The following is a 22,796-nucleotide window of genomic DNA, read 5'->3' as shown; positions in this document are numbered from 1 at the left end:
CTGTACATGTATTTTAAGGAAATGTATTAAATGTACTAACTGCGTAAGTTTTAATTTACTTATAAGCATATTTAACATGACCAGACATTGCTTGAGGGTTATATGCGAGGCGTAGTTCATAGTCCAAAAAACTTAGCAGTGACTCCAAAAATTTCCGAGCAATGCTCGTTTACATTGTGTATCAGTCATTTTTAGTATAAATAACACAAACAATAAAAGTTACACTTTAGAAATGCTGTATTGGTAAACGAGGAGCTCAACCATCTAAGCTGCACTACACATAGTGAACAGCGACTTTATAGAAAATACTCATTACACACTTGCGATACGGTTCAAACCAATGCAGGAAACGGTAGGAAAAACACAATGTGAAATAAGTGTTTTACTGACACAACAGCATGTAGATGTAGGTAGAATCAGCGTGACTGCAACTACAGTGTAGGAACAGCGTGACTGCAACTACAGTGTAGGAACAGCGTGACTGCAACTACAGTGTAGGAACAGCGTGACTACAACTACAGTGTAGGAACAGCTTGACTGCAGCTACAAGTAGGAACAGCATGACTGCATTACTACAGTGTAGGAAAACTATGACTGTAGTTTTAAAACTCAGCACATTCAACACGCAGGTAGTTCTTTCTAAACATTCTCCGATATGTTGTTTATCTTAGGCAAACCAGTGATGGATCAACTCAAGTATATCAGCAAAAAAATGGGTAAAATTGTGACGGAAAATAATACAACTCTCACAAATATTCTGATCGCATTAACCACTGTGGGCAGCGAAGAGATCTTTCAAGTTACAGTGTTTTCCTGTCCATGCACCAACAGATCTCTCTATGGATTTATGTTCATTTTCTCTCCTGCATTTTTCTTATTATGTCTCGGTGAGTATGTGCACTCGTTAGTTTTTTTTTCCCACTAAGAATTAAACACAGACTGCACTGTCACTGATGTGCAAGAATGTTACCGATTCCCTTGACAATATACACAGGAATGTATACGCTGAATAAAAATAAAAATGTTCCAAACGTACTCAAAAAAGGAAGCGTTTCTAATAAATACAAGTTATGGTACTCGTGTTTTAAGTGCGCAATGTACCTAGCATGATAGTGATACTGTAATATGAATCTAACTGGCCTGTACATAACTGTATATATCGTTAGCTTCCTGAAAGTTGTAAGTTAATATGTTTGGGGTGATACCTTGGATACAATGTTGGAAGTCGTTACCTTTGTGATTTTATAATGATGATATATTGCTTAGAATGTATTTCTTATCAATGATAAGATCGTTATTAAATAACAGAGGCAACGCGCATTTATCTGTATTGTCTTGTTACAGGTATACTGATAAATAATAGAACTTGGAAAATAGTGAATGGATGTTGTCGAATTGAAGATTCGTGCGGTGGGCACGCCACTGGGCAACGATGTCTCCAGTTGTGTCAGATAGTGGCGAAATCATGTCTAGCGCCCTCGGTGTGGATATTTGTGTCTTTTATGGATGGAAAGTAGGTCTTAGTCTGTGCCGAAAATACTTTGATTTTAAAGTCTTAAGTTGTTTATTATCTGTTGAAAAGTTTTTTTTACTATTATATTACAGCAGGCGAAAATCAGATTCGTATGGGCTGTTATAAACATTGCAATTTAGACGATTTCAGACTAATGTAAGACTTTGTTTAGATATTTACTATGGCCAAGGTTTTCAATTACATATTTAGTAAATCAATTCCAGTAACATAAAAGCAAACGTTTTGCTTCAAATTGTCACTTTTATATATTATTTCAATATTTAAATAGACAAATGAAAGGTCACACTTTCCAAGATACAATGTGTATTTGCCTCTAGTGTGCACATAAGTATTATGCCTTCGGTAGCGATCCAAATATACCAATTTCAGATTTATTACAGGAATCGTGTTATTCAGAGAGTATCAACAATTACGACGAACTTGTTCAATTCATTAAAAGTGACTCACAAACGATGGCGCTAAACTAAAATCCCACGACGAACTAAAAAAGGCTTAAAGATTAAAATTGAACATGCTAAATCATTCTTTTGTCTTGCAACTACAAATTACAATGAAATAGATAATCAGATACAACTATGTACAATAATTGTTATGGTTTTTTTAATAGTTACTACGCATGCGCTAAATCCATTGCACCTTGTGACGAACCAGGCGCCGCAGTATTACTGTCCAATCAAGATAAAGCTGTCTCTCACGTGATTGGTTGGGTAATTGCCGTGGTGTGCGTTGTCATAGTAGTACTGAGTTATTGCCTGAATCGATGTTTTGATCGCTTCACCTACGCACAAAGACGATATGCGATATTTTATAATGAAGAAGAAAATGCGACGTTCGACTTCAAAGCTAAGGTGAAACTGCTTTTTTATTTTATGAAACATGCTTCGCAAAGGGACCAATTTCAACATTTGTTAAACAATTCCGTGTGTTCCATCTATGTTGTTTACAGGATCTTGCAAAGAAAGAAGTTAACATGAACACCGATAAGTTCTTTAGTCAAGACATTCTAGAATCAGAACCACCGCTGACCGATGACGTATGGCGCGATATGAAGAAAGCATGGGATTCCATCACTATTATTGGTTCACGTTATGGTGAGAAAAGAGGGTACACACCTCTCTATCACTGGGCTAAATTTGAAGCAGGCGAGGAGCACGATAAAGAGACAACCCAAGAAGAAATGACATCACTCTTACCTGAGAAATCATCGCCATCGACAGAAAAAGTGAAATACACTCCCGAACAAATTGAATTATTAGCAACCGAGTGAAAGAACTATGGCACTGACATGGTCATATATGTAAAAAGTATGTTAATTATACAAGGTCAGATTATATACTGGGTCTATTTACTAATCAATGTTGGAATTCTAAGGTCCAAGGAACTTACAAATCTCCGATGATTTATCAAGAAGCGGTCGCCTATTCAATGAGATATTTTCTAAACATTGAAAATTCTGATTAGATTTGTGCACAAATTGATGTACATTAATTAATACAAATCAATTTGTATTAATTAATGTACAACTGAAATGAATTATAATTATACGCACCGATATATGATGAGGACGCTCTTAGTAACATATAAATGAATTTACAAATATGAAAACATAGCATAAACGACAAGCAATCGTCAAGTACACACTATAATACAAGGTAAAATATGTGCAAACATCTATGCCGACCTCAAGTCATGCAGTCCAGTAAGGAAGTCCGAAATGAGCGAGATTGTAAGCATCGGCATTATAATATCATAACAACCAAATCATTTATGCTGTTTACAATCCTTGTCTGAGTGATATCGCAGAAACCAAATTATTATTTTTGTACATGCACACTAATTTCTATACTAACTGTTTCATATTTTCTTCTTTATTGCAAATAAGGAATATTAAAGTACCAACATGACTTTTGTAAATTCACAATAATTATCTGCTCGTTGTGATATAGACATTTGAACTAATAAATGAAATATCATTGTTTTGAGATATATACATATCAGTGGCGGATCTAGGGGGTTCTTGGGGTCCGGAGCCCCCCGTTGAAAAATGTATTCAATTTGTTTTTGTATATTATAAAAAAAATCATTAACTTAGTCTGGCGATTTTAAAGTTTGGACCCCCCCATAAAAAAATCCTGTATTCACCCCTGCATATTAAAAGAATATTTCCTGTAAACGGTTCGTATTTGCTGTCATCTTATATCGTCGATTTAACTATTGTTCAGTGTGAATTACACTAATTACTACAAAGAAAATATATAAACTTAGTTTTCTAAACGTAAATAAAGTGGAAATATATCTCTATATGGTATTATATTTAATATCTTAATCTGAATATTTGTGGCGTTCGTTTCAACCCTTCGTGTTTACCCATTTTTCTGCAATTTCACAAATACACTATAATGTGCATCAAGTAAGCGTCAATGATCAAATTATTATTTAGGCAAAGTGTTGTTGTTCATAGAGGGCGCTCTATTAGATGCGTATATACGTACGACATTTAATGACACTGTTGTAGCTACAGGGAATGTGTGCACATCACATTCCACCACTGTGACAGTACATTTATGTTCTATTGTGAATTATACCTTTTGCCCTTCTAATGAATGTTCACATTGAAAACTACTTGACACGTTTTTGTCAGGTTACAAAATATCGTAGTGACTACCTTGCAAAAGCGAACACTGTCCCTGTGAATAAATTATTTCCATGCTCCAATTTTCAATCCTTCTTCAATGCCAAATTGACTGACTGATAAACTAGCACTTTTTCGGTTTTTGAGTAGGCGCTGAGCGCTCATTATCATCATTCTCTGTTTTGATTATTTTTTGTTATAATTTGTCTGTTAAATATCTATATTGCACACACAGTCGTAGACAATCTTCCACCAAGATTAAGTTACATACAAATTTTGGACATTTCTTGAATATATTGACCAAAAACTTCATTTCTGTATCCAAACTCGACCCCATTGGATATTTGTGTTAGGAGTATGTTTGACAGTTCTCCGCAAATTCTGTTCTGTTTTTAAATGATATAAGATCCGACAATCAGACATTTTCGCCAGCCAAGGTTCATTTATTCGGCCCTGGCCTCCCCATTATACCGGGTTCGTAATGACGGCCATGGAAGACCGACTTTAGCAAATCCGTTGAAATCGAACGATGATGGCAGATAATATGGCATAATTCGAATGAGCGAACCGAGTTACGTCAGCTGTCACATTTTTTGTTTCATTGTCATTCATAACTATTAATTTTTTCTTCGTTCTTTTGAAATATCCACCCATGATAAGTTTGTAGTGCAATAGATCACGTAATTAACAAGTGCTTTAATGAAAAAGTGGTTCGTATTATACCCACCTTTTTGGTTGTTGGAACTGAGCTGTATTTTTTATATCTTGCCCACTAATTAGAAAACAGGAGTTTTAATTTATTCTATATTTTGCATGTTTCACGATTTTTGGACTGCAATATTTTTTTCAGGCTTGAAACATACGTATTATAAACTAACGTCATGGTAATTGAAACAAATAATATTTACTAAAGATGATTCACATGATGACTATGAACAGACAGAAAGTATCGTTCTACCCCAAATGTTTGGGACAAACTGTTACACAACTTTCAATACCAGGGTGTTATGAATGGGCGCCATCAAGCGATCATATTACATATATGAGAACTACTTAGTTTTTCTGTATATATTATCGCATCTCTTTTTAAGGATCATGGAGGCCTTTATCATGAATTTTTCCTCACACAAAATTATTTTTTTTCCTTTAATTTCCAAACAAAAGTTTTGGATGTTTCCGGCAATTCCACTCTACCTTTCCTTTTCGTCATATACGCTGGCCGTTCTCATGTGCTTTGCGGGAAGGCTATGTGACAATTTTGCCTATGAGAGCCATCTGTGTCGAAATTAAAGTCGGCTTTCGTTTGTGCAGTTCAGGGGTCACAATCTTGCCCGGCAATCAGTCAGCGGGATTACCTTGACAACGGGCGTAATACTAGGCAGTATTACGAAATATTGCGAGGCAAAACCAAAATACCGACAGTTCAGCTTTTCTTGATGTTATGGTGTACGCAGTGTGCATTTTATTGAGACTGTAACCAGATCTATTTGGTGTAATGGCTGTCCCGTGATCAATTGTAAGTTAAACTCACTGTCCTACATAATGTTTTAATCAACTATATGTCATTTTCAGAAATATATACACTCACTGCCACCCTCCAACGCCGCAGCAACGTTGACAGTCCGTATATTTGTGAAAATTAACATATAGTCGGTAAAAACCGAATATACGCGTGGTGGTAGTTAAACGTGTTTGATGACGCATTAATAATGACACTAGATCTAGTTACACAAGGCCGTGTCAACCACCGACGTTTTGTCGTGGAGTCCGATATTGTTCTTTCTCCGTCTATTATTATTTCTACGCCTAACCGATAGTCGTTAAGTCTCCGGCCAGTGCCCCACCCCACCACATTGAAAAGGTCTGTACGTATGCGCCACAATTTCGATCCCGTTTTGGGGATTTTCGGCTATTTTTAACAAAATGTTTTTTTGAGCAGAAAAAGAAAGTGGTTGGTTCAGTGTTCAGCCAAAAAAAATTAAACGTCGATTTTGTTGGACCCAGTTTTCAACTAGCCATGTATGTAGAACCCTACTCCAAATATAGGTGACCCCCCCCCCGGCCTAAGTGGGGTAGTACCCTTTTGTGGCACTTGGGATTTACTTTAGTTACATATTTGTTATCGACAGTATTAGGATAATACAACGAAATCAAGATAGAGTTATACAACTATAAGTGGCACTATCCTGACAATAGAAATAAGTTGCCTGTATCGCCAGCCTAAACGAAAATGAATTTGAACAATGTTTTAGATACATGTATACCGCTTCACACAATCCTTTTTGTATTTGATTTGTGCGCATTTTAATTGTATTCACCGTAAGTATTTAACGATAACATCAATGACAGAATTATGAATGCAAAAATGGGGCCCATACCTACATTAGATTCGGGTAGACCGTACATCAGAGATTCTGTGACACAAATAGCATACATTATTTGACGGGAAACTCGAATCAAATTTACATTTGAGGTGACAATGGATACTTGCTCTTAATCGGCACCAAAACATCTGTCGCAAACGCAATAGTTCAGCAATTTGTCGAGTCAATTTAAACGCGGTTTTAAAATCTACAAACTAATCAACATTTCTGCGGTCGATATCTATGCCAACATTTTATTATGCTATTCAAATAAATTCTAATAGTGAAATATTTCAAAATAATGTTGAATACAGTCTAAAATAACAGAGAACATTTTCTCACCAACTCAACGAAGGGACCTGACCTAAACAAATGAATTCATATGGCCTGGATTCCGCTCATCCCATTAAAAAGATTTGAAAAAAACAACAAAAAAAACATGGCATTTTACCGTAAGTATTTTTGACGCAAGCCAGGATTGAAATAGTAGTCCTGTTAAATATACCCATATTCTTTGTCCCATCATGATGAAGAACAATAACAATTCAGTAAAAATGTCCTCACTATTTATTTTTTTCAGATTTATTTTGTCTTCTCATTGGTCATTCGGACAATCACAGAGTGGTGTTTACATTATTAGTTAGTACTATTTACAGAGAACAGGATTACCATGACCACATATATTCATCACCTTATACTTATAATTTCCTACCATACAGTTGGTAAGTTGATGAACGTTTTTGGTATCAGCACCTTTTCACCATCTGCTTGCTAGATACTTAAACTGCAAGGACAATACACAGAAAATTAAACTTATAATTTAATTAATAATTGTTCCCGCTTTTTCTTTATTACTTCTCTTCCATGTTCGTGTTTTTTTTTATTTTATGATATTGATTTTTTTAATTTTTGCGTTAATATTTATATAACATTGAATCTTAAATCTTTATATTCACATTGTTTGTATAAAAAACATTATTTGTTTCAATTGACAATCCATCTATATAAAATAGACAAGATTATAAAAGTTGTAATATGGTTTACCTTGCAGTCACCTCACAACGATGCGAATCGAACTGGTTAACTTATGCACAAAGGTGTTTTCTCTTAGAAGAAGCAGATCAACCAGTCACGTGGTATGAAGCCACGCAAGCCTGTGAGAATAAAAATGCGTACTTGGTTGTGATAGAAAGTCAAGAAATCAATGTAAGCTTACACATGTTCATCTCTTTTATAATAAGCTTCACTTGTACAGAAATATGTTCATGTATTTTGTTGACATTTTATTATGAGTTAGATTCAACATTCAGTTTTTTTACGATCAATGTTTTTTTAAACGAAACTGAAATTTCATCATTTCTCAGGCACAACGCTGAAAGGCCCGTTCTAAATACAACAGTTTGTATTACGTTTACTTGAATTCAAAAGCATAACTATATTTTAAGGTGATGGACGCCGCGATACGCGTGTTAGAATATCACGTGAATAAACAATGTATTTACACGTATTATATATGTCGTATGAGACACATATCGACCACGACGCTGCACATACCCGACAACAATCACCTATTGCATTTACATGATTAATTATATCCAATAGCCTAGAGATGCCCAAACATTGACAGGATGCATTGATGTCGCACATCATAGTGCTATAGTGTAATCAGCGTCAGCTGTCATGTCAAAGCGCCCCATACAGACAGCTTAAAGTGCACGTATTAGTACTACCAGAGCGAACAACGCCCCCATGTTGTGCTAAATCGATCACATAAAGCCCGTTTCATTTTTTTCTTTACTATAATTTTTAAGTCATTCCTGCGTTTGTATGTAAATTCATATTGGCACGAATTAATCCAGTATAACAATCTTCAGTATAAACGCAGTACATAGAACTTGCCTACTGGGGACGTGCCCACGAAATGGGTCTCGTTTTGGGGATTTTAGGTATAAGTATCGGTCTTAATTCTGGTCAAGATAGTATAAATATCGGTAATATTTTTCCGAATTGGTATAAATAACCTGAGCATTGTGTTATTAATATGCTCTTATGTAAGTGACAGAGTTGTTTTTTTATGTTCAAAATACATACTTTAATAAATCAATATACAATGCAACTGTTGGCTTACATGCTCTTCTAATAGAGCAAATACGGTAACTGTTTTATTTGCAATAACAGTGATGACAGAAATGATGCTTTGGTATAAATATGGGTATAGATTTTGCCACTATCCAGGTATAAAAATGGTCTTACTTTTGAGCACTCAGGGGCACCTCCCTACTCAGCTATGTATCAACTGCCCCCCGGAAACACGCATCCAACTTCATTTTAATTTTATTTCCCAGAGCTTCCTCCAGGAGTTGGCTACAATGAATTACTGGATTGGTCTCCATGACATTGGAAATGAGGGTACTTTCACATGGATTGATGGCGCAATATTAGACAACAAGGCATATACGTAAGTTATCCATTAGTATTACTTTATAGAGGGGGATAGCTGGTACAGTTTTACAGGAAATAAAAAGGGCTTTTTACAATTTACAAAGAAAAAAAGACGTTTTTACAGTTCACAGTGAAAATTGAATGTTTACAGTTTACAGAGAAAATAAAGGTTATTTTACATTTTACGTAAAATTAAAAAAAAGAAAACCAAGAAAATTCTTGTACGTACCGAAAAAATTACACATTTTTACGACGTACGAACAAAATATTTGATTGATTACGTTGTACGTCTAGCCTGTGATTACAGAATTACGGAATTTATTTTTTCAATTTACGTTGTACGAACAAAAAAATATTGCAATTACGTTGAACGAAAATAACCCTTGCCCCCCTCTTTATAGTAAACAAGCTTCTGGGGGTATGGAATTTGTATACTGCACCAGACTATGGGGAACATGTTGTTGTCTGATGAGGTACAAAATACGCAGAGACAATCTACATTCTTGTTGCACATTTATAACGCATATTTACTTAAATATTAATTTAGTCCAACAACATACATTAACATGTATTTATAGAGATTAACAATAATATTTATTTTCTTGTATGTCAGAAACTGGGACTCAGAACAACCTAACAATTTGGACAGCGGTGTCGGCGAAGACTGCACTGAGATGCAAATAAATGGTAGATGGAATGATAAATCATGTGACGACACATCGACATTGGATGGTTACATATGTCAAAAAGCAATGGGTAATTTGTTCATTTCCCCAGAGGAAATGGCATCAATTACTAGATTAAAATCTGTATACAGTGTTCTCCTATATTGTACTCACTAATGATGTTTGTTTAAATACTGCTTATATAAATTCAAAGAAATACAATTTGTACAACTCAGTTTAGTGTGTAATGTCAGTGCTACCCATACTGACGTGATGTAAACTGTGGTTAGTAGCTAGAAATTCAATGTTTGATTTTGTTTTATACATAGATGTTCCAATAAGATGTGACGAAGACAATGGGTGGATGTCCGTTAATGATAGGTGTTACAAGTATAAAGACACCGTTAAAACGTGGGAGGACGCAAAGCAATGCTGTGAGAAAATGGGTGCGGACCTCGTCAGAGTACAGAACCAGATTGTACAAGACTACGTTACTCAATTAACAACAATAACTTCACTGTGGATTGGACTCTCAGATAATGTAAGACAATTACGTTACTTTATTCTCCAATCATGACATGATCATGCTGCATGTTAAACATCACTATTTGATGCATTTTTGAACAGAAGACGGCGAAAACTAAAAATCAAAAATTAAGGAGTTTGTAGAAAACGATTATAGCCTTAACATTTAAAAGTACTTTGGAGATGGTCTCAGAGGTCATGCACAATTAACATACATTAGCATATAAGTTGTAAGCATAGTTCCAGAAGCTGTTTATTTTCACAAATGTGCGTTACTTTTTACACGTTGAGAAGAGGTTCACAATTGTAAACTATAGGTGCGTCATTTTCGAGGCATCAACTCGATGTTAATTGGAAGCATATATACAAGGCAGAATTCGATACACCAACAAAAACATCTCAACGAACATGCTGATCTCTGATTGGTATGTCGGTTAGGTGTTTGGGGTGGGTTTGCGGTGCATTGACTGTCGATTCAACTTGGCTTGTATTGTGACATATGCATGAAGCATCTATGTAACCCTGTCTGTCACATGGAAACATTATAATTCAGTGTCAGGTATATAACTATGACTAAATTTGCATATAAATTAGGTGATATAAATGGCGAATTGCAGAATACAACATAGTATAGTATTTCATTGAGATTCAATAAAACATATACAATTGCATTTTCTTGTAGTGGCTCAAGAACAAGTGATGGTGAATTTGGGTAACAACCTTGAATCAACAACGAACTGTAATTTTGTATTCAATATTGGGTCTGCTTTATAAAAGAATAAAGTATTTATAGTAACAAATATTTTTTTGGAATATACTCATAACATTTGTACCAAATGCCATTTATATATATTGTAAATTATATAATAACACGGTTGTTTGTGGTCAATGACCTTTACCGAACGAAGTTAAAAAAAATGTAAAAACACAAAACGTGTAAAATCACCAATTTAATTGTAAATTTCAATTCCTTGCAGATTAGTGACCAAAAAGGAGAGTATTCATGGGCCAATGGATCACCAATATCTTATACAAACTGGGCACTAGATGAACCACGCAATAAGTAACTATTTTATTTATTTAGTTTTATTATTTTCCTATTGTTTACTTCACACGATTTTCTTTTTCCTGTCTATCCTATATTTCACATTCCCAATAATTGCTCTAAATAAACCATTTGTAACTCAAAACGATATATTATCACTTTTTGCTTATCCAACTTTACACAAATTAAACTATGACTACACGTTCCCTCGGAAGTTGCATTTATTCGTGTTAATCAACAAACATTTGGTATATTTTTTTGTGATAAACAACTTTCAAGTACATCTGTAGTGGTGTGCTTTGTAAGTCCTCAATATGACAAATATAGAACATTTCTTGTTCCATAATACTGTCAATGCATACTATAGAATGAATACATTTATAGTGATGATAATGAAATCCAGATATTTGCACTGCGCTCTCCAAGTTCTGTCAAATAGACAGTGAAGTAAACCATTATCTTGTTTTCATTGTGTAGTGTCAATAATTTTTGACGCCCAATAATGCCAAATACATCGCTTTTTTTTGCTAAAATGTTGGCTGGTATTTGTCTTGCCAAATTATGTCTTAGATATATTACTTTACTATTATTTGAGACCTTTTTAACAATTCATGTTATATGCGTTGTTTCAGTGCTTTTATTCTTATTTATTTATTACCAGGCATTAGATGCATTGTTAGGTTATATCTTATATAATCTAGATTTTCAATGGGAACAATTGTAATAGTCACGGTATGTTCTTATAATCCTCGGTTCAAATATTACACTTGTATAAGCATATTTTATTTAATCTAGTTCCGCAGACAACTGTGTAACCGCCAAATTATCTAAGTGTGGTCAGTGGATCACGGCGTCGTGTGCGACAAAACTACCATTTTTGTGTGAAAAACCTGAAGGTAAGTTCATATGACAATTGTCAACATATTCTGAAATGTCAGAACATTAGCTTATAGTTGATTCAGATACAGAGATTGAACAATATTTCGTTATTTTGATGATTCAGATAATGATTATGACTATAATATCAATCATTAATTGTACTATAGCATAATCAATGACCATCACTCATTAAACACTATGAGAGTAATGGCCACTATAATTACGTTTGATGACGGACTGGTTATTTGTCTTCATAAATAGAATATGTCAGTACCCAAATAAAGAGGTTGTTTTACTTTAATCAAATTTTGAGAAAGTAATTCTACTTGTCAATGTTTGGTCTATGTAAACAGGTTCATGTGCACCTGGATGGAAGATATACAAGGGTCACTGTTATCAATACCAAACACAAGTTTCCTCTTCCTGGATCAATGCCAAATATACTTGTGATACGCAAGGAGCGTATCTGGTCACCATAGACACGTAAGTCATATGTGGTTTACTTAGAAACCATGCCTTCACGATTTCTTCATTAATTTAGAAATAAATAAATAATTTCTAAACAGTATTATGTAGAATAAATGCATTAAGAGGTATAAGAAACTGAGACAAATCAACTATAAATTTCTGTTTTGCAAATTTTTGCAAATATACATGATTGGCTTCTGAAAATCACCCTGTTACACAATTTTGTTAACAATAATATGTCTATAACACAGTTAATGAAATTAAAGATATTTTTCCGATCATTGTTTTCCAACCTATATTTTATTGTTAGACCCAATATGCCAGCACTGTACATGATAGTTCATTTGTTCAAGTTAATACAATCATGAGCTGGAGGGATTACAAGATGGTATAGCAAACATTCTGATTTCGTTTGTTGTTTTTCTGTGTTCCTATCTTCCTTCTATGTACACATTATCTGAGAATTAAATAAAATCATAATATGATAATAATTTCTTTATATTATTTCACACTGAAGAAAAGCTGAGCAAAACTATCTCATAAGTGAGTACTCAGCAGAACGTAACAACATTTGGATTGGCATATCTGGTAAGTCTGATAAACCCAGATATTATTAAATCTTTATTACAGGATATAAAATTGAAAAGTTCCTACATCTCATATGAAAAAAAACAAAAACAACAACAATATATATAAATAAACAAAGAGAAAAAACAAATATATAAAAAAAGACTTGACTTATAAATAAATTCATTGTTCTAACAATTAATAATACAATTTCCTCGAATAGACACCAGAAGTGATGGAGAGTTTGCTTGGAGTAGTGGCTGTCCTGTATCGTATACTAACTGGAATGAGGCGCACCCACTTAATATGTTTGGACAAGAAGATTGTGGTACAATTTTTACTGGTGAGGCATACATAGTTAATCATGATTGCGATATCATACTAACAGACGTAACCATATAAGTTGTTCAGCGCGTGAAACTGATCCACCCGTTGGCAGCGTGTGTAGAATATTATTTTGAAAACTAACTGTAATAATATTGTCTGCAAAACCTTTGCAACATTGTTCTGTAATCACAGTCGTTAAATATACATCAGTCGATTCAAATATCTCAGTTTGTTCAAAAATAATTAATCACATTTATACTCAGGGGCATCAAAAAGGATACATATCGGCAGATTAAAGGTTGGGACAAGCTTTGACCTATTGACATCGTTCCCTTAAATTTTAAAGGTGGGTATTCTGGTGAACGTAAATGGCGAGAAGACGGACGCTGTGGACATGAATACCCGTACAACGGAGAACCTGCTGAGTGTGATCCAAATCATGGCAAACCATGTTGTTCTTCAAATGGATTGTGTGGAAATACCGAAGATCATTGCATGTGTGCCACATGTACTGACTACACTCAAATATATGGTTAGTGATGATGTGTTTTGATTTCAATTCTTCAGATTTCATCTTAATAATCAGAGGGTCTATATAATCTCGCATTTATATTGTGTAAACATCATGTACAACATGCCCAGCCGTTATTCAAATTAACAATCCAAGAACACAAAATACATGATTGACAAACAATATGTGAGTGATAGTTCGTCAAAAGTAGAAATAAAGTAGAAATCCAATAAATCCAATCAAAAGCAAAAATGCAAAACATAACAAAATCATCTCATTATTAAGTGTATAACAATTGATTTTAAAATGGTCACTAAAGCAATGTTTTCATTCTACTAGGGATTGGCCAGTGGAGTGCATCAGATTGCTATCTTCAGAGAGGCTTTATTTGTGAAATACAAGCTGGTAAAACACATGTGTGGTTTCATAGATACTTAAGTTTGTTTGTCTGTGCGTGGTTGATAATGTAATGAAATGTGTACCAGATCATTTTTAATCAGTTATTCAGACATCTTTCTACTGTGTCTATATTCGTCTTATAAACAATAGTTAAACTTCTGACTAAATGCTACAGCTACAATTAGCAAACACTCGGTGGGAATAATTGTGTGTGATATTGCATAGCTATCTAGTGAATCAATCAAATCAATTCAAATCCAATTGTCCAACCTTTGTTCATTCACAGATATTGATCCAACATCGCCAGTTCAGTCGGTTGTAGATGTGCACTGTGATGTGGCATGGGACCTTCACGGTGACTACTGTTATTTATTTGAAACTAATAAACTTGCCTTTCACGAGGCAGAAGCTGCTTGTGAACAAATGGATGCTAAATTGACAAGCATATTGAACTTATCAGAGCAGAAATTTATCAGTGGTGGGTAGTATTTTACTTACTGAATTATGGCACCTCTTTTGTTTTCCAAGATTAAAAACAATCCATTGTGTAATCTATTTTTCTGAGAGAGTTAATACAAATTGCATAATCTAATTTTCACATTTAGGTCGAATTGACAATCGTCGTACTCCAATGTGGTTTGGGTTGCATGACAGAAACCACGAAATGCAGTGGGAGTGGACAAGTGGAGACGAGGTAAGTCAATAACTCACTTCATTATTCAATAGATTTGACCTTGTCCAGTTTCCCACGCCAAAAATTGTAGTGTTACTGTTTGAAGCAGATTATTACTAACTAAATATATTTGACCTGTCCATATATTCGTATATAGTCAGGTGTTAGGTTAACTACAAATTTGAATCAAAGTTTGTACTTTTTATATGTATTTTATTTTCGTCACAATCATGCAAAAACAAGAAGTATTCATTCACTTACTGTGTTGTTTAATTCCATAGTATAGCTTCACAAACTGGGCTGATGGGGAACCCAATAACTATTTCCAAGTAGAAGACTGTGCTCATATAATTGTAGACGAATCAAGGAATGGTGAATGGAATGACATCACTTGTGATACTGATTTAGGATATATCTGTAAAAAGAGAAAATGTGAGTATATACAAGTAAATGGTGTGTTATCCGTCTATTTCACAGTTTGGAAATTAGCTAAAATGTTGTTACGTCAAGGTAATCGTGACCCGTCCAGAGTGACATTCCAGCATTTGGACAATCCGGACATCTGTCCACGTCTGTGTGTGTGTGTGGGGGGGGGGGGAGTTGTCATGAAACAACAGAAAGAAGTAATAAGAGTTTGTTGGGGTCCAATATTTTAAATCAATATCTCTTGGGTGTAAGGTAAATATGACTTCACTATGTAAATCGACAGATTATCACCTGATCAATTTTACTACGTTAAGCCATACTTACCTTACACCCAAGATATATTGATTTAAAATATTGGACAGTGTACAAAAACTTACCAAGGATGCGTGTAATGTGGTCGGAACCCAAGAACTACAACATTAGTTGATCATTTAATCCAAGTCGAAAGGGGCACACAATATAAAAACCCGCACACAACTATTAAAAGAAGTAGGATAGACTTTGGGTTCCAAATTATTATTTTTGTTATCTAAAAAGATAAAACACATGTTGCCAACAGTTTACTGAAGGAAATGTTTCAAGCGGCGAAATCCTTGTATTCATTTGAAATGTTACTACTGGGGGGTACTATGCAAATAGCAAATAACACAAGGGGACCTAAATACAAGTTGAAAAGTGAGCACATAAAAAGTTTTTAGCTCAGGATCCGATACTAGTTTTTTCTGCTTTCCTGTGCTATGATGTACTTGTGCACACCACCATTTCAGCATGTAAACTGTAAAATAGGGTAATAGTATGTTTCACTCTTTGGCTAATGATTCTATGGCATGTGCCTGTGTTCTGTTTCCTGCTCGTATAATATTCAAACACCTGTCTGGCATTGCCAGATGACAGCTTTTAATTCGATCCCCTTCTCGCTGCACAGAAAGAAGTAATAAGAGTTTGTTGGGGTCCAATATTTTAAATCAATATCTCTTGGGTGTAAGGTAAATATGACTTCACTATGTAAATCGACAGATTATCACCTGATCAATTTTACTACGTTAAGCCATACTTACCTTACACCCAAGATATATTGATTTAAAATATTGGACAGTGTACAAAAACTTACCAAGGATGCGTGTAATGTGGTCGGAACCCAAGAACTACAACATTAGTTGATCATTTAATCCAAGTCGAAAGGGGCACACAATATAAAAACCCGCACACAACTATTAAAAGAAGTAGGATAGACTTTGGGTTCCAAATTATTATTTTTGTTATCTAAAAAGATAAAACACATGTTGCCAACAGTTTACTGAAGGAAATGTTTCAAGCGGCGAAATCCTTGTATTCATTTGAAATGTTACTACTGGGGGGTACTATGCAAATAGCAAATAACACAAGGGGACCTAAATACAAGTTGAAAAGTGAGCACATAAAAAGTTTTTAGCTCAGGATCCGATACTAGTTTTTTCTGCTTTCCTGTGCTATGATGTACTTGTGCACACCACCATTTCAGCATGTAAACTGTAAAATAGGGTAATAGTATGTTTCACTCTTTGGCTAATGATTCTATGGCATGTGCCTGTGTTCTGTTTCCTGCTCGTATAATATTCAAACACCTGTCTGGCATTGCCAGATGACAGCTTTTAATTCGATCCCCTTCTCGCTGCACCCTGTCCATGACGTAAGCAACTATTGTTGTGTTGTTGCAGAGAACTATAACTACTTTTCTGTTGAGAACAAACATCCCCAATATGTTTATGGGTCGCATCACTCCCTGTGTGTTCCATCTCACTAAATTTCACATCCATGAGTTGATGGAGTGATCTGCAATCCCTGCCAAATATTTTGTCCACCCTCCCGTACCGAGCGGGTAGCTTGTCTCCCTATAAAAATTGCCTATTTTGCTAATAATTCCACTTCCCGCACTATCACATTTGCATTTAGTTAATCAGCGGGTAGACACATTGATAATTAATTTCTCATTAATAAAGGTTGGTTGTCAAACATAATCATGGGACCATCTCTATTTCGGATGTGTTATAGCCCATTAATGGTCTTCCTTGCCACCAAATGTTCGCCTAATGAAACTCAAAATCATCGTCATGTAATAGTCAACAATTTATTACCAGTAAAATGGGAGGGAGACTGTGCATTGTAATTGCTTGTTTTATTATATTTTTATGATTTGTTACAGATGAGGGCGTTTTCACAGCTCCTCCACCACAAGTGCGTAAGTGAATTATATATAACTCATTTATAAATACTGGTAACCCATTCATTACTTCTTGTAGCCATATATTAATACTGGTAACCAATATACCAGTACTTGTAACACATTTATTAGTACTGGTAACCCATTTATTAGTATTAGTAACTTATTTATTAGTACTAACCTAATTAAAAGTACTGGTAACCCATTTATTGAAACAGGTAACCCATTTATTAGTAATGGTAATCCCTTTATTAGTATTGACAACCTATACAATATATAGTAAGGTTATATTGATTCTGGTAACCAATGTATTTGTACCAGTAATCCATGTATTGGTGATGACAATGGTAATACACACTAGTATATTCCTACTAGTAATTAGTCCTAGTATACCATGAGTTACTCCTTGCCAAGGGTACATTGATTTGAATTCCGCAGATGCCAGTAGTAAAAAGTTCTTTTCATCCAAGGTGCAAACTCAGCATTTTGCAGCAGCGCACAACGAGGTTGGCTTATTAATTAAGCTCTGCCGAGCGTCCCACCTCGTTGTTGTCATATAAATATTAGTTTAGTTGTTATTTGTAATGATAACACATACACTGTTACTGGTAAATATTTTTTGGTACTGGTAACTAAGATATTAATACTAATAAATTGTAATCCATATTAGTATCGCTAACCGACACTTTAATTCTGTCAATCCTGTATTGTATTGTAATGATAACCCATACATCGATTATTTTACGTCTATGATAATGCTATTTCAAACCATCTTTTTGGCGACAGTGTGGCGAATTTGCATCAGATTTCCTGATATTGGTACTGGTACTGGTAACATATATCTAAATATCAGTATTAGTAAACCATATAGATTGCTGTATCACTGGGTTTCTTTTTTTTAATTAAGGTTACCAATCAACAGAATCAACAGAAACAATATCATCCAACAAAACGTGTCCACAATGTGGTACATGGACGGAAAATGAAGACCACTGCTATATCATTATCAAGATCGAAAAAAACTGGCCAGAAGCATGGTTTGAATGCACTAGATATGGCGGTTATTTATTGACTATTAGCAGTCAAGAGGAAAATGATTACATTCATAGTATACTAAAGGGTGATACAGGGAATTTGTGGATTGGTTTAAAAAAGAACATACTTGGTACGTTATAAGGGTGTATGATTGGACCATTCGAATTAAATCAACGTCTTCTCACTTAACCTCCCACACAGTATGATTGTACGCTTCCACGTAAATCAATGTCTTATCACCTAGCCTCCCACACAATATGATTGCATGTTTCTACATAAATCAATGCTTTATCACCTAGCCTTCCACACTGTATGATTGCACGATTCAACGTAAACCAATGTCTTATCACCTTGCCTCCAACATAATATGATTGCATGATTCAACGTAAACCAATGTCTTATCACCTAGCCTTCCACACAATATGATTGCACGATTCAACGTAAACCAATGTCTTATCACCATGCCTCCAACACAATATGATTGCACGATTCCACGTAAATCAATGTCTTATCACCTTGCCTCCAACATAATATGATTGCATGATTCAACGTAAACCAATGTCTTATCACCTAGCCTTCCACACTGTATGATTGCACGATTCAACGTAAACCAATGTCTTATCACCTTGCCTCCAACACAATATGATTGCATGATTCAACGTAAACCAATGTCTTATTACCTAGCCTTCCACACTGTATGATTGCACGATTCAACGTAAACCAATGTCTTATCACCTTACCTCCAACACAATATGATTGCATGATTCTACATAAATCAATGTCTTATCACCTAGCCTTCCTCACAATATGATTGCACGATTCTACGTAAATTAACGTCTTCTCACTAAGCCTCCCACAGAATATGATTGCACGATTCGACTTAAATCAATGTCTTCTCACTCAGCCTCCAACACAGTATAATTGCACGATTACAAGTAAATCAATGTCTTTTCGCTTAGCTTCCCACACAATATGATTGCGCGATTCGACTTAAATCAATGTCTTCTCACTTAACCTCCCACACAGTATGATTGTACGATTCCAAGTAAATTAATGTCTTATCACCTAGCCTCCCACACAGTATGATTGCACGATTCCAATTGAATCAATGTCTTCTCACCTAGCCTCCCACACAGTATGATTGCACGATTCCAGTTGAATCAATGTCTTCTCACCTAGCCTCCCACACAGTGTGATGGAACGATTCTAAGTAAATCAATGTCGCTAGCTTCCCACACAATATGATTGCGCGATTCGACTTAAATCAATGTCTTCTCACTTAACCTCCCACACAGTATGATTGTACGATTCCAAGTAAATCAATGTCTTATCACCTAGCCTCCCACACAGTATGATTGCACGATTCCAATTGAATCAATGTCTTCTCACCTAGCCTCCCACACAGTATGATTGCACGATTCCAGTTGAATCAATGTCTTCTCACCTAGCCTCCCACACAGTGTGATGGAACGATTCTAAGTAAATCAATTTCTTATCACCTAGCCTCCCACACAGTATGATTGCACGATTACAAGTAAATCAATGTCTTCTCACTAAGCCTCCCACACAATATGATTGCACGATTCGACTTAAATCAATGTCTTCTCACTTAGCCTCCAACACAGTATGATTGCACGATTACAAGTAAATCAATGTCTTCTCACTAAGCTTCCCACACAATATGATTGCACGATTCGACTTAAATCAATGTCTTCTCACTTAGCCTCCAACACAGTATGATTGCACGATTACAAGTAAATCAATGTCTTTTCGCTTAGCTTCCCACACAGTGTGATGGAACGATTCTAAATAAATCAATGCCTTATCACCTATCATCCAATACAGTATAATTGCACGATTCCAAGTAAATCAATATCTTCTCACATAGTCTGCCATACAATATGATTGCACGATTAAGAAAATAACCACATGTGCTTGAATAAATTACAATATTGTATTGATTCATTATATTCCAAAGCGTATTATTATTGCTTAGGGAGGAATCAACATCAGTAGATGTTTTATATTTTATTGAATCACTTAGGGGTTTTTGAATGGATAGACAATGATAATATGCCTTATTCCAACTGGGTAGCAGGGGAGCCTAACGACAACGATGGAATAGAAGATTGTGTGGAGATGTACGAGTCTGGACAATGGAATGACAAAGATTGCTACCATAGAACTGGATTTATGTGCAAAGCAAATAAAGGTATGAATGAATTATCGCATATAAAATTACTTGGAAGATATATGCAAAAATAGGTTTCTGATGTATTCAGTATGATTACATAATATTTATTTATTTATTTATTTATTTATTTATTTATTTAACTTATTGGAATATTTTTTATTTTGTTCAATTTATCTTAAGATTACAGAACAGAAACCCCTGACTGCAGTGGTATGTATACACAAGATGAAATTTCAAATTAAATAGTGTTTTCTATTTTATGAAATTTGCAATGCCTAGTCCATGACTGGCTTATGTTTATGGGTATTCAATTACCAAGTAGAGAGATGTGTGTTAACCTGGTCTGTGTATGTCAAAATACTTTTTGGAGTAATGTCCGTTTGGTAGTTATTTGCTTTGTGCCATTGTGCTGTCTATTCTAATATTATAACGAAAACCTTGGTTAATGGCAGTTTGAAAAATTTTACATATATTGGCTGAATCCTTCTGACTTTATATTCATATAGATAATATGAAATGACACACAGACACTACACTCGCTAGATGTATTTTATCGTATGCTATTTCTCATGCTTTCCATTCAGTGGAGCTTGGTATATGCTGCTTCACATAACCTTATATGAAGATATGCGTAAATCACTTCATGAATGAGTCAACTGAGTGTGTGTGTGTGTATGTGTGTGTGTATCACTTGTGTACAAAGATACCGAATACCAATAACACATTATCTACCTATGTACACTTAAATACATGTATGTATTACAGGATTAACTAATACTTCTAGAGGACTAAGTGGTGGAGCTATTGCTGGTATCGTCATTGGTTCACTTTTCGTCTTGTTTCTTCTCTATGTATGTAAAGACAAATGGTGGCCAAAGCCTTGCAAGTCGTCCAATAAAAACACACCCACAGCTACCACTGTTAAACCTGTTGTTGAGTCTGTTGAATTCGAGAACAACCGAGCTAATGATCCAACTATTGAAATAAGTGACACGGTTGCTCTACCTTTATGAACATGTATCCCTCAACATTCGAGAATAGGTATACACATGTTAAACTGTGTGAGAATGCTGTTTGCATACAATACTGAGCGACAGAAAGAAACATTTGTCAGAACTGTGTATCAACATTATCACGTTGTAGCAAGGGTAGGAGTAGGTGACGGTGTAGCAAGGGTAGGAGTAGGTGACAATCGTCACAATCTCCAATTAACGCAATGTTTTGACGTCACAACGACTATATGATCTTTGTTTGTCCTGTTTTTACGTTCGATGTCACACATGACGCAGATTTTGAAAGAGAAATGGTCGATTTAGTATGTGAATTAGCATATTAGATGACTTTGTATATTTATATATTAAGCATAGATGTAATATCACATGATGAGCAATTCGGTCTATGTAAATAATAAACTTGCAATATTTTTGTAACAAAAGTAAACCGAATTGGTGTTAATATAATTATGACAAGAGTTTGTGTCATGGGTTATTTTTTATTACACTGTAATCTTATTTTCTTGTATTAATAGTCAAACAACCATGTTGTAATATCTGTGTGATAACCTTGTGAATTTGCGTTTGTATTTATTTATCTACCTCCACAGTTTGGTCTTTTTTGGTAAAAGTGATATTTTCGACTTCATCTTAACAACTATCAGTCCGAGTGATACTTGATCAACTTTCTATCAGCTCTGTTGCGCTAATATGTTCTTATAGGACAGCAGAACATTCTCTACCATCAGATCACTTATCTATAAAGGTCTGTATGTATATGGAGTTTGTATTGGTAATGTATGTTTATTTTCCGCAAGGTGTTATTGTGTTACATGCATCATTCAAGAAATTTGTATTTAAATGACCAGGATTGTTTTTATTAAACTATTTCAACAAACAGATATTGTTCAAATGTCTT

The 22,796-nt window shown here is 34.9% G+C and overlaps 2 protein-coding genes and 1 long non-coding RNA gene across 4 annotated transcripts in view; 2 read left to right on the top strand and 1 right to left on the bottom strand.

Moving 5' to 3' along the window:
• The first annotated feature begins 1,407 nt into the window (after positions 1-1,407).
• LOC146735226 (uncharacterized) lies at positions 1,408-2,801 on the top strand. Its single transcript, XM_085507397.1, has 3 exons — positions 1,408-1,513; positions 2,142-2,382; positions 2,481-2,801. Exons 1-3 carry the CDS (start codon positions 1,503-1,505, stop codon positions 2,799-2,801), a joined length of 573 nt encoding a protein of 190 aa, XP_085363523.1. The 5' UTR covers positions 1,408-1,502.
• Positions 2,802-5,466: 2,665 nt separating this feature from the next.
• Positions 5,467-22,777, top strand: LOC102807336 (C-type mannose receptor 2-like). Of its 2 annotated transcripts, none has more exons than XM_085507184.1 (21): positions 5,467-5,682; positions 7,110-7,251; positions 7,581-7,735; positions 8,875-8,987; positions 9,585-9,727; positions 9,966-10,177; positions 11,139-11,224; positions 12,002-12,102; positions 12,439-12,568; positions 13,071-13,141; positions 13,344-13,463; positions 13,794-13,979; positions 14,298-14,363; positions 14,644-14,835; positions 14,963-15,051; positions 15,312-15,462; positions 17,639-17,674; positions 18,564-18,821; positions 20,736-20,903; positions 21,066-21,095; positions 21,747-22,777. In XM_085507184.1, the coding sequence occupies exons 2-21, from the start codon at positions 7,200-7,202 to the stop codon at positions 21,896-21,898; spliced, it is 2,511 nt and encodes an 836-aa protein (XP_085363310.1). In that variant the 5' UTR covers positions 5,467-5,682; positions 7,110-7,199; the 3' UTR covers positions 21,899-22,777. The 2 variants fall into 2 exon arrangements, with proteins under 2 accessions (XP_085363310.1, XP_085363309.1); XM_085507183.1 differs by having other exon boundaries at positions 21,651-22,777.
• The window catches only part of LOC146735225 (uncharacterized), a 29,690-nt gene continuing 13,971 nt past the window's right edge, over positions 7,078-22,796 (bottom strand). The window contains exons 2-4 of the long non-coding RNA XR_014931419.1: positions 15,292-15,445; positions 7,574-7,683; positions 7,078-7,313 (exon numbers count right to left, since the gene is read on the bottom strand). This is a non-coding gene — a long non-coding RNA (uncharacterized LOC146735225). The remainder of the gene's footprint in view (positions 7,314-7,573; positions 7,684-15,291; positions 15,446-22,796) is intronic.

Source organism: Saccoglossus kowalevskii, chromosome 13 (genome assembly GCF_978046115.1).
Source record: "Saccoglossus kowalevskii chromosome 13, keSacKowa6.1, whole genome shotgun sequence".
NCBI classification, from domain to species: domain Eukaryota; kingdom Metazoa; phylum Hemichordata; class Enteropneusta; family Harrimaniidae; genus Saccoglossus; species Saccoglossus kowalevskii.
This window is presented reverse-complemented; position numbering and strand designations above follow the sequence as displayed.

Coding starts and splice junctions, on each gene's coding strand:
- LOC146735226 (XM_085507397.1), top strand. Junction 2,383..2,480: donor CGTTCGACTTCAAAGCTAAG/GTGAAACTGCTT, acceptor TGTTGTTTACAG/GATCTTGCAAAGAAAGAAGT.
- LOC102807336 (XM_085507183.1), top strand. CDS start 7,200: ATGACCACATATATTCATCACCTTATACTTATAATTTCCTACCATACA. Junction 12,103..12,438: donor TTTGTGTGAAAAACCTGAAG/GTAAGTTCATAT, acceptor CTATGTAAACAG/GTTCATGTGCACCTGGATGG. Junction 18,822..20,735: donor TTTAAAAAAGAACATACTTG/GTACGTTATAAG, acceptor TGAATCACTTAG/GGGTTTTTGAATGGATAGAC.